The sequence below is a fragment of the Coptis chinensis genome, chromosome 6 (assembly GCF_015680905.1).
Source record: "Coptis chinensis isolate HL-2020 chromosome 6, ASM1568090v1, whole genome shotgun sequence".
In the NCBI taxonomy this organism is placed as follows: domain Eukaryota; kingdom Viridiplantae; phylum Streptophyta; class Magnoliopsida; order Ranunculales; family Ranunculaceae; genus Coptis; species Coptis chinensis.
In genome coordinates this window covers 82,151,155-82,163,233 of record NC_141461.1, presented here as the reverse complement: position 1 = coordinate 82,163,233, position 12,079 = coordinate 82,151,155, and the positions used below count along the sequence as shown (strand labels likewise).

The following is a 12,079-nucleotide window of genomic DNA, read 5'->3' as shown; positions in this document are numbered from 1 at the left end:
GAGCATCTCTACTACTATTGGTTCTAATATTATATAATCTCGTGCCAGGTATTATGGCTAACTATTTGAGCCTATTTTTGTGTTCTATTTCTGTCTTTTTCTGTGTTGTTTTTTGTTGGCCTCACCCGAAAAAAGGAAAGAGAGAGATACCCACCTATGTTGGAAGCATGTCATGTGCTAAGTTTTTTTGTTTGACCCATAAGAGGAAAAAAAAAGGTCTTGTATTGGGCGCCATTAAAATTAGATTGGGCAGTCTCGAGCCCAAGCCCAAACAATAAAGTCCAACCAAACCCCCCCACCCAACCAAATTGCAAAACCGGAAAAACCTCTTCTAACCGGTCATCTCTATCGTGCAAACCCTTTGAACCCTAACAAAAAAAAAACCCAATCTTATTGAAGCAATCCAACGGGCTGTCAAACAACTATCGATTTGGAAACAGGACACTATTGTTTTAGAAGCTTCAACAGAAGGTATGCACCTTTTTTTTGGTTTTCTCCTTTTGATTATTTTATGTAGTGGTTCAGATTCTTTGGTGGTTAGCAAACATCATTAAGAAGATTAAAGGTTCTTGACGAACGCACATTTACTCAATCCATGGTGGGGAGTACTAATTGGAAGTGTATGCTTTTCTTTTTTTTCCATCCCTTAAACCAGACACATAAAATTGTTTAATGGGAATGATGCCCTCTGTGGCTCTTTGTAGATCCTAACCTCAAGATTTCCAATAGAAACATTACTGATGTTGATCAAATAGCACATAACATCAAAAGAAACTGAGATAGTTATGGTAGAAACATTAAGTGGCGTTAGAATCCTTTAGAGTTGTAGCTGATAACTCCTGTACTTGATTAGTTCTTGATTTGCGCAGGAGTTTCACCAAATAGCCAGCTTACATCTTCTTACAATCCAATCGTCTCACAATCCAATCGCGAAATTTAATCCAATTCGGCTGAAATTTAATCCTGCAATTTCGTCATTGAAGCTTTTGCAAGTTGGGAGAGCGGTGAAAGCTTGAAATTTCATCATTTCTAGTTGTTCGATTCTTGCATTGTACTTTTGATTCATTTCCAGTTGAAGGTAAGAACTTTTGTTTGCTTTGTCCCTTTTGATTCATTTCCAGTTGATCGATTCTTGCTAAATGTCAATTTTAATATATTATTTGAATATATTAATATATAAATTGAATTGCATCTGCTAGTATATATTGTGGTATGTCATTTTCTACGTTAGTTTTTGGGGATTTCTGATTTAGTGGCGATTTTAGAATCTCTTAATAGTGCCGTGTTTAACTAGTTAGATCAACCAAGTCCACACCCAAAGAGTTAATCTCTTGAAAATGATATTTGGACAGCCCGAATGGTCAAGCCAACAAACATATTTAAGAGGTACGGTATAAGATTTTGTTAAGTTCATTGGTGGATTAGATATTATTCTTCGATGGACTAATGGCAAATGGATTACTACTCAAAACAAGGTACTAGCTTCATTTATCTTCAACACTAGTTTAGTATTCACTTTTCAGTATTGGGTGTTATGTGTTTTTAATTTTTGCCTTTGGGGGTTTTTGAGGTAAATCTTTAGTTCTAGTTAGAATGTTGGTTTTGATCATTGTATACATATACTTGTTTTATTATACTTGTTTTTATTTGGGTGGTTTGATTTGTTATGCCTTTTTACACTTTTTTATCTTCATCCAGGATTGCATAGTTGGTGAAATCAGTTGTGTTCATGTATATATATAGGGTTCATGGAAGAGTTCATGTGTATATATACATAGTTTTTATCTTGGAAGAGTTCATGTGTATATAAAGGGTAGTCTTAATAGTTAATACTACCCTTTTCTATTACAAGATATGACTAGATGATAGCTGGTGAAATCAATTGTGTCCTCGATGTATTGTAACAATCCAAGTATGGCGCACTATGCGCCTATGCTATACTTGGATCAACATTGACTGAAACATCAAAACTGAGTCAAGGATTTGGTAATCACTACCACAACCTAGTATATATTGGTGTGGGAGATCTGTGAAGTCGTTTTTATTTCTAAGGAAGCTGATATTCTGTGCTCAATTAATTAGGGAATTGCTGATTGTAGTTATTATGTCATGATCCCCTCAAGCATCTGTAAAGGGGATTTTTAAGCATTACTACGCAAGTTTTATGTATGTCTTTTACCACATCAATGATCTCCTTACCTCATGGAACTTTACTGATGCCAACATCATAGACTGTTGAATTGAAATTCAAGTAACAAAGCTTCTTCTCTCTTTCTGGTGGCAGGTGTATGCTGTTGGGTCATCCACTTGAGAATTTTGGAGAACAGACTGCATCTTACCTGTGTTGTTGGATACTAGTGCTAAGGTTTATTTACTGTGATTAATATTTCTTATCATGTTAGTTATGATTGTTTAGTTATACAACATTGTCATATCAAGTTAAGGATGAGCTGACCTTTAGTGTAGTCGTTGAAAGCAACCCGAGTTTACTACAGAACTAGTTTACTATGAATCTATGATTACTAAAAGACATTATTTGAGAGTTTGCAATCTTGAAATGTCATATTAATGTTATGTTTTGAGAGTTTAAAATCTTCATTTGCACCTTAAGGCTTTATCTTTGCATTGAGGTTCCAGATGTAGTACTGTGATACATGGGTGTTGTTGCATCAGTTTGATATTGTTCCATTGTTGAAACTTTGAAATATAGTTATTTTGTTTGGAAATGGAAACCATCTAAACTGTGTAAAGATTAACCGCCCATTGCTAAATTCGTGCTTAGAGTATCTAATCTCGGTGCCAATCGACGTCCCTACATTTCCCCCAGTATGTGTTTTTTTCATCTTTACTAGTCTTATGCAATTTGTTCATTTTAATTCATTGCTAATTCAGTAATTCGTTGAGTATTAGGAATTTGGGATAAATAGTATGAAAAATCTTAAAATTTTAACCATAGCAGGCTCTTAGTTTGATGGCGAAGAAGATTATTTTTAATATTCCTTTATCTTTTGACTGGAAAATGTAAACTCAAAGGGCATTGTATGTAAACTTAAATGGCATTGTATGTGAACAGCTATATATTGTTCTTGAATGTGGATCGCATGGTGTATGTTTGGTCTGAGATGCTTTTGATCGGGCATGATGTATGTATTTTCTTCTTATGAATAAAAGTGTTACAAATAAGGATTGTTAAATTTATCTCTCTGACACTGTTTCCGTTTGTTATTTTATTGGAAGTGATTGTTGGCATTCCAAAGTGTTGTTATTCTATAGGTGTAGATTTGATTAAACTTATTATAGTTACTAATACTTGTTTTATTTTCTTTGTAGCCATGGGTCCTCGATCAAAGAATGTGAAGAATGTAGCGAAAACTACATTTAAGGGTGTGAAGAAATTGTTTGGTGGCGATTCCTCTAGTGGTGAGGCAATTGGAAGAAAGAGACAAAGGGCAGAGGGCTTAACGACATCAGCGCGTAGAGGGGACCATTTGAAAAAAGAGGTTCCTTAAGTTGATTCATCGAGTGAAGATAGTGTAGATAGTGATAACAATGTAGGTTTAGATGTAAATATGGACAAAGGGAATAGTATAATGGAAGAGGAGAGTGAGGAGGATGATGAGGAGGGTGAGGAGGAAGGTGAGGAAGGGGATGAGCAGGATGATGATGTGGAAGAATATATAGTAGAAGACGTACCACTAGTGGAAGAAGCACCTCCGGTATTGGATTTCGTAAGAAAATCCAATGATGATTTGGAGTTTCAAAGAGGTGTGTATGGGGGTGGCGCGTATGAGTTAGAGTTGTTGTATGACTATGCGGTGGATGTCGCTCGCAATGTTTGGGAGCGAAGGGTAATATTTTGTTTTTCTTGGGTACTTTGATTTTCTTTTACAAAATATTTTGTTTCTGTTCATATATATCTAATGCGTGCTTGGTTGTTTCAGGAGGATCGCGGAGCGTTGAAGTGTGTTTCGCACTTAGCAAAGTTATCCCAATAGATTTCAAGAATGAATGTCAAAGGTCGCCGAGATTTGCCCAACAGTTGAGAAGGACTGGGTGGTTTGATCTTGTGGAAGGTTATCACGAGCATATGGATCCACCATTGATCTCTGCGTTTGTGGAGAGATGGCATCCGGAGACCAACACCTTCCATATGCCAGTTGGGGAGATGACTGTGACTTTGGACGATGTTGTCTAAATCTGTAGAGTCACAGTTAGAGGAAGAGCGGTGCAAAGGGACAGTGAGCTGAACTTAAATGAATTGATAAATCTCCTACATATTACTTTAGGTCTCCCTATTGATTTGATTAGGGCGGAGATGGAATCTAGCAGGTTCACTTCAAAAGTAAGGCTAGAATTCATCTGGAAGCATTTTGCGAACAAGGTTTATGATAGCCCTATATGTGACGCTGCTAGGAAGGTGGTGAAGAAGGCCTCGAGTTTCCAGGAAGTCCAACGGGATGTCAAAGCTTTATCCTATTTTTCTTTAGATGTGCCGTTTTTACTGACAAGTCTGGGACTGGAGTGCATATATGTTATCTGAGGCCGTTGTTGAAATTCAGTGAGATAGAAGAGTATGCATGGGGTGCGGCAATTTTGGCATTTTTGTATAGAGGTTTTGGGGCTGCCACATGTGCGAAGGTGAAAGGGGTTACAGGCTATATGACTCTTCTACAGGTAAAACTTGAGTATTTTAAAGTTTTTTTTTTAAGGTTAATTTTATTACTCTATCAATATGTTAACTATTTGTGTATATCTAGGCGTTGATCTATGAGTATTTTCCGGTACTCAGAGCAGTCCCAAACTTCGATTATAGCTCGTCTCAGCCGTCGCATACTCATAGACACATAGTAGTCGCTCCACACTATAATGATACAACGCATGCATTGCAGTATTATCGAGCGATAATTGATTATTTGAATTATTTCAATGTAAGTATTTAAGTTTGTTTATATTTTTTTTTAGTAATTGATCATTGGAGTTGTTAATGACATATTTGATTTTGTTTCAGGTTGATTGGCATCCCTACAAAAATGTCAGAGATACAAACCCGATCGATGACATTGCATTTTTTGAGGGATTGCTATGTTTTTTCAACATTAAACTACAAGAAAAAAGGCTTTATATCACTGTTAAAAACAGTCACAAAAAGTCTTTTGTCACTATTTTTTTTTTCCAAAACCGTGACGGAATGAGAATCATTTATTTTTTCCCAAAACCGTCACAAATACTCTTTGAATAACAGTCACAAAAAAGTTGAAAACGGTCATAATATAACCACCTTTTAGTGACGGTTTTTACTGAATAGTGATAAACATTATCCATAACAATCATCAAAAGTAACCTTTTTATAGCTATTTTTACAAAACCGTGACAAATGGTTAAATTTTTTACAAAAAAAATATATATATATAAAAATAAAACAAAAATCACTGAATTGGTTTTGCACTCTATATCTCTACCGAATGCCTATACACCTTTAAAAAAATCTTAACAAATATAATCAATTAAATTTCCAAATATCATTCACAAACACTAATTCCATTGAACCAAACAAATCCAGACAAGACTTAGATAATTGTTACATGTATTTAAATAAAAATCAAAATTAAACATCCCAAAAGTTAAAAAATAAATCATCCTAGCCCGTGAGAGTCGTCACATGAATTTAAACACACTTATCATTCGTTTTGAGCATAGTCATCAACACATTCTTGGATGAAGCCAACAAACTCGTATCCTTGCTTTTTAGAGTAGTACACTTTTAACACAACTACAATACTCCAGAGTACCCCACAACTACCCTTAGTATAGCTCCCTCCACAACTCGCTTATGATATTCAATCCCTCCTGTAAGTAAAACAATTAGTGAGCACAAGTCAAAACTTCAATAATCCAAAAATTACAAGGCAATACATTGAAACATTTTATAAGATTCTTGTTTGAATCAAATAGATTAACAAGTGCGAATTTCAAAATATAGAGAAAACAACGAATAATTTCAGTCAACTAAGAAAATGTAAAATAAAATATACCTTCAGCAAGACAGCTGCCACAAGCACATGCCCTTCTTCCTCCTACCGAATATCTTATTCCCTAACCTGAAAGATTTAATCAATTCAAAGGCATCTATAGTCCATACAATAGTTGAAAATTAAAAGCCAATATCACCAACACTACACACTAAAATTGTGAGCTGGTACAAGTTTAGTCCCATTTTGAGAATGTAGTTTTCGTGAATCAGATCTTCCATTTGTTTCTTTAGCATCATATTTTCCTAGCAAAAGAAAGAGATCATAAGTTCAAGATGCTTTGAAACTAAACCATCATCTACTGCATTTGTATTAAAAGTGGGGATCATAGTGTTAACAATTAGTCCTCACCTTAAGAAATCGTCTCACACAAGAAGACTCAAAACTGGTCTAAATAGACTTCTCCAAAATCTCCAACACCCTTGAGGCATGGACTTTTGCATCATCTATGTCAGAGGCACTTGTCATTTCATTCACAAACATTTCAACCCACTCCACACCATTTTTTGGGAGATTGTTAACTCGTAAATCTTCATAAAGTACAACATTTTCTCCATTATATTCTATACCTGCAGATGTCGCACCGAAGCATGAGGGTTGCAATTCTCAAATAAGCAAGAATAATCAAGAGAGAATCTAGTTTAGAGTGGCCTACTTAACAAGGTTTTGCTTATTAAAAGTGCAATGCACCATTGGCATATTGTGAACTAATGGCCTTATGTTTCCATTCACATAAGATAATGGTTTTTCTTATTTTCCCCCTCAAGAATAAAAGAAACAATTTCAGCATGAGAGTTCACACTCACGTCTCTTCTCTTTCTTTTGAAGGATGAAAAACTCCTTTTTATTATCACTATTAGTAACCATTAATTCCATAAATCAAAGGGTACGAGTCTTCATACAAAGCAAAGGATAGTAATATTCTTTAAATATATATACGGTATAACCAAGAGCAAAGCCCACAAGTAAACTATTGGGGACTATTTCAATCCCTATTTTTTTGTTTAATGAGCGCCATCCTAATTTCCTTCATCTTGAAGTGGTGGTGGGTCATGGACTGAACAACCGAGGAAGTTAAGGCTTATTCACTTGTGAGGTTTTAAAGATGGACAATTTTCATAATATATAACCAGAAGTTACTGACAAAATCTAAAATAGAAAACTTTTAGAGAATAGTGGCTTCAATATCCAGATTTAAAACTATGCCACTTAGCAACCATACCAGCTTACATTAAAAAGGGAATAAAACATATAACATAGTTAGACCAACTTGCATGGATCCTTTATGTACCTTGTGTTGGTAGATCAGTATTGACTGCGCAGAGATGCAGATGTTGAGTCTCTCTCAACAGAACCTAGACGAAGTTCATTCAAACTCTTGATGGTAGAATCCAAGTCCTCATATTCATTGAGTGCTTTGTCAAGAAGCTTAAGAGAGTATTCTACATTAGTAGACAAGTCATATTAACATATATACATATACTCGGAACACTCAGCAGCAATTGGGAAATGTAATTGTTGGACTTAAATAAAGAAAAGATAAAATGACCAAAATCCTCAAATTTACAAACACATACACATACACCTTGAGTTAGAGCTAGCAAATTAAAAGGGAAAAAAAAAACCTCTAGAATAACTAACCTGAGTTCGATTGGTCGATGCAAAGAAATCAACTTGACAGTTCTCTTACCCTTTTCTCATCCTCCATCTCGAAGTTAGAGCAACGACGCATAAACGAGGATGAACATAATAAAGGGCTCACCTTTAAATGAGACACTTCTCTTATCCCTTCGATCTCGTCCTCCATCTTTACATTTTTCTCAAGTATACACTATTGTACCAAAAAAACCCTCATCTGATCTACATAAAAAAAATTATCCCTGAATCAAGTTACTGATGAACTATTATGAATAGTGGAAAAGAAATTGAATAAATTTTAATTTAGAAATCAAGTTACTGATTAACTATTATGATCAAAGAATTCAACAACATCGAAATAAGCCTGAGAACTTATAATAACTATCAGCAATAATTACCTTTGCGCAGATAGATTGTGAGCATTAGAAACAGGTTAAATCTAGAGAAGTCCAGAGAAGCAAAAGAAAACAAAAAATATCTTACTACATCAAAGTAGTGAGACGTACGTATTTCTACTCAAATTTCTCCTTAAATGCGTTGTGTTTTCATCTCGGGTTTCAAAAATCTCAAAATAGTAAATTAACTTTTTAGTGTAGAACCAAAAGCAATTCATTTCATATAAAAACCAAGATCAGTTTTCAATTCACAATTTAAAGAAACCTTAGAAAGCAAAATCATCTGAAGTAACTTACCATCAAACCCCTTCACGGAAATCGAAGGATGTTGCTGCTTTGATTCAGGATTAGAAAATGAAAGACTTGTTAACGAATTGAGGCATACAAAGAATGAGAGAGAGAATGATCGAACATCCACTACGAGGTCAAATTAAAGTTTGAGATAGATACTGAGATACCTGTTTCTTTCGGAGAGAGTTTTGAGAGAGTGGTGATCGTGGGGGAGCAACTTCACTAATTTTCATGGACCTTAGTGGTGAGCCCATGATGACCAATTGTTACTGATTTGGCTAGGGCAGTGACAAATAATGGCCCGGGTATACAATTGTGCATTAGCGGAAAACAAAAAAACTACTTGTCACGTTTTTCACTGTGCGGGTGACAAAAGACCTTTTAGAAACAGTCACAAAAACCTTTTTATGCCTATTTGTGACCATTTCGAACAGAACAATCACAAATAACATTTTAAAATAGTCACAAAAACCCTTTTTTTTACTAGTGATTGTCGAGTTTTACGCTGTCGCAAGGGTGGTGCGTCAGTTGGGTCACGTGCAGCTTGTACTTGTAGATCCTCCAATACCAAATTGGAGAACAATAAGTGTGGCAGGACGCGGGTATGAGGTGAACTGGACCAATATTGGGCCACTTTACTGGGAGTCATGGCAGAATCACACGATCCAACCCTGCAATCGAGGATCTATCTCGTCTTATCCATGGGAGTGTCATCAAAATTACATGACTTGGTATGCGAGGAATTCTCATATAGTTTTGGTGAACCCTGAGCATCTTTCTATTCATCCCTCCTTAGAGACACTGCCTAATTATTCACCGATTGTAAGTATTGTGATTTTTAATTGAGTTTCTCTAACTGTGATTTTTTGCATTCGATTGGTAACTTATCTTGATTTATCTTTTTTCGACAGAACGACGTCATCGATGAAACCAGTCATTTGCTAGAGAGAGGTTTGCAATTGGCTGAGAATAATATGCCGAGGAAGCAAGGTTCCTCCTTCGAATGGGCATACAACTTGACTAGGTGCAAGTACATTGGTGGGTGTTATAGTTCATGATTTGTTTAAGTTTAGGGTTTGTAACTTTATTAACTTTGTAATTTGTAACTTTGGAACGAATGGATGGATTATTTGATTTGGAACGAATGGATGAATATGATGTTTGAATGATGTTTGATTAAGTGGAATTTGATGTTTGATTAAGTATGAATATGATGTTTGAATGATGTTTGATTAAGTGGAATTTGATGTTTGATTAAGTATGAATATAATGTTTGAATGATGTTTGATTAAGTGGAATCTTGATTTTGAATGATGATTAAGTGGAATTTGATGAATATGAAAGTGTTGTAAAAATGAAATGAACTTTCAAATTTTTTTGTCCAAATGACCCAACCACATCGTTTGGTATAAAGGCCAAACGACCTCGTCAGATCGTTTGCCCTTTATCCAAACGACTTCGGCAGATCGTTTGCCTTAAAGCCCAAACGACCCAGCCACATCATTTGGTATAAAGGCTAAACGACCTCGTTAAATCATTTTCTTTAAAGCCTAAACGACTCAGCCACATCATTTGGTATAAAGGCCAAACGACTTGGCCATGTCGTTTCGGTCATTATTGACAACATACAAACATTATTTCCAAATCACTCGATTGCCGTCCGAATCAACTTAGTCGATCACTCGATTTCCAAATCAAATCAATTAAAAGCCCTAACATTATTTCCAAATAACATAAAAATAAAATAAAATTACACTTGTTCCAAATTACATCAAAATATCACTTAGTCAATTGCTCGATTTCTAAATCACTCGATTACCGTCCGAATCAACTTAGTCGATCACTCGATTTCCAAATCAAATCAAATAAAAGCCCTAACATTATTTCCAAATAACATAAAAATAAAATCAAATTACACTTGTTCCAAATTACATCAAAATATCAAATTACATCAAAATATCACTTAGTCGATCGCTCGATTTCCAAATCACTCGATTGCCGTTAGAATCAACTTAGTCGATCACTCGATTTTCAAATCAAATCAAATAAAAGCCTTAACAATTTCCAAATAACATAAAAATCAAATCAAATTACATTTGTTCCAAATTACATCAAAAATCAAATTACATCAAAATTATCGTTTCGATTTCCAAATCACTCGATTGTCATTCCAAACTTTCAATTTCCAAATCAAATCAAATAAAAGCCCTAACATTATTTCCAAATAACATAAAAATCAAATCAAATTACACTTGTTCCAAATTACATCAAAATAACAAATTATATCAAAATATCATATCGACAACATACAAACAACTTAGTCGATAACATGTACTGTTGGGTCTTCAATGAGCTCATTTTTCCATATTAAATTGGGAATGTTCAATGCCATAATTGCAATTGTCTTGCTGTCAAAGCCAAATTTCAACTTTCAGCAATATCATATCGAGCTCTAAGCCATTGGCACATTACTAGGGGAACCGGACAATCTTCAACAAGTTCAACATTGACAAAATAATTTCCACCAACATGTGCGCTACCTAACACTTGGGTCACTCTTTCAGGATTTGCTTAGGTTCTCAGCGGCATGATAAGGAAACACTAACAAGCTCCTAAATGCAGGAGGACAACATTAAATCTTGAAGCAAATAGGTATCCAGCAAAGGGCATGCTCATCTAATTATTTAAGGGTGTGTAACCTTCTTCATGTAGGATTTCTTCATCGCATAGACAACCTCACTTTGATTGTACAAAGTACAATAATAGGGAGGATTGTCAATAAGCTCTTGGTACAAGTCCTTTCTCATCTGCGGCCAATCTTCTTGACTTCTTCCTAATGCAATGCAGAAAGCTCTATAACCGCAGTTGCCATCATCAACAGGGTCATGGACTCTAACAATGTATTTATGTATTTCTTCAGGAATATCTAACCCATAATCCTTAGGACCCTTTGTCTTTCCAAAGTCTAACCTATCTCTCACATTTCTTGGTATGGCTATTTTTGGAGAAGGCTTATTTTTTGGTGTGGTTGTTTTTATGTTTTTAGAGAAGGATTATTTCTTGGTGTGGTTGTTTTTGGTGTTTTTAGAGAAGGCTTATTTTTTGGTGTGGTGTGGGTGTTTTGGGTTGATATTTTTGGAGAAGGCTTCTTTCTTGGTGTGGTGTGGGTGTTTTGGGTGGGCGTAATATTTGGTTGTGACGAGACCCACTCCTTATGGTCACGTTGAGAATGTTCAAAATGAGATGGATTTCGCTATGAAGAGTTCTCATCTTCAATTGGAAGCTTTCTGCTGTAGCTACCTTTCGGCCGACCTTTGGTTTTTTGCTTCCTCACGAGGTGGTACTAGCCATGTACTTTATGGTATGGCAATCTCAATAAGCTTCCTAATCATAACCCTTTGCTCTTCTTCAGAAACCATTGCAAACTTATTCATGAACAAGTCCATCGAAGGTGTAACATCGGGACCAACACCCACTGACACATTAGGAGAAGCAGACAATGTTTTCTAAAAGGGGTCGATAGCAGTCAAAAGGATGGACTGCTCTTGCTCTTCAAACTCAATTAATTCATGAGCACATGACAGTCTATGGCTCGTGCGCAAATAACACCAACACCTAATCTCTCCATCTTTAACACGCTTTACGCGGGTATCTATTTCTTCAAATAGCAAGTCCAAACACTTGCGTGAGACAAGGCCTCTAAGTTCACAAAACAAAGGAATATAG

At 35.5% G+C, this 12,079-nt stretch overlaps 1 protein-coding gene across 3 annotated transcripts; it reads left to right on the top strand.

Moving 5' to 3' along the window:
* The first annotated feature begins 289 nt into the window (after positions 1-289).
* LOC147494817 (uncharacterized) lies at positions 290-5,288 on the top strand. Of its 3 annotated transcripts, XM_086569307.1 has the most exons (7): positions 290-471; positions 854-1,078; positions 2,285-2,365; positions 3,331-3,848; positions 3,942-4,674; positions 4,758-4,928; positions 5,009-5,288. In XM_086569307.1, the coding sequence occupies exons 4-5, from the start codon at positions 3,570-3,572 to the stop codon at positions 3,993-3,995; spliced, it is 333 nt and encodes a 110-aa protein (XP_086425433.1). In that variant the 5' UTR covers positions 290-471; positions 854-1,078; positions 2,285-2,365; positions 3,331-3,569; the 3' UTR covers positions 3,996-4,674; positions 4,758-4,928; positions 5,009-5,288. The 3 variants fall into 3 exon arrangements, 1 of the variants encoding a protein (XP_086425433.1); XR_015200227.1 differs by lacking the exon at positions 854-1,078; XR_015200228.1 differs by lacking the exons at positions 290-471; positions 854-1,078 and adding an exon at positions 1,129-1,475.
* Positions 5,289-12,079: the final 6,791 nt, after the last annotated feature.

Coding starts and splice junctions, on each gene's coding strand:
- LOC147494817 (XM_086569307.1), top strand. CDS start 3,570: ATGGACAAAGGGAATAGTATAATGGAAGAGGAGAGTGAGGAGGATGAT. Junction 3,849..3,941: donor GCAATGTTTGGGAGCGAAGG/GTAATATTTTGT, acceptor TGGTTGTTTCAG/GAGGATCGCGGAGCGTTGAA.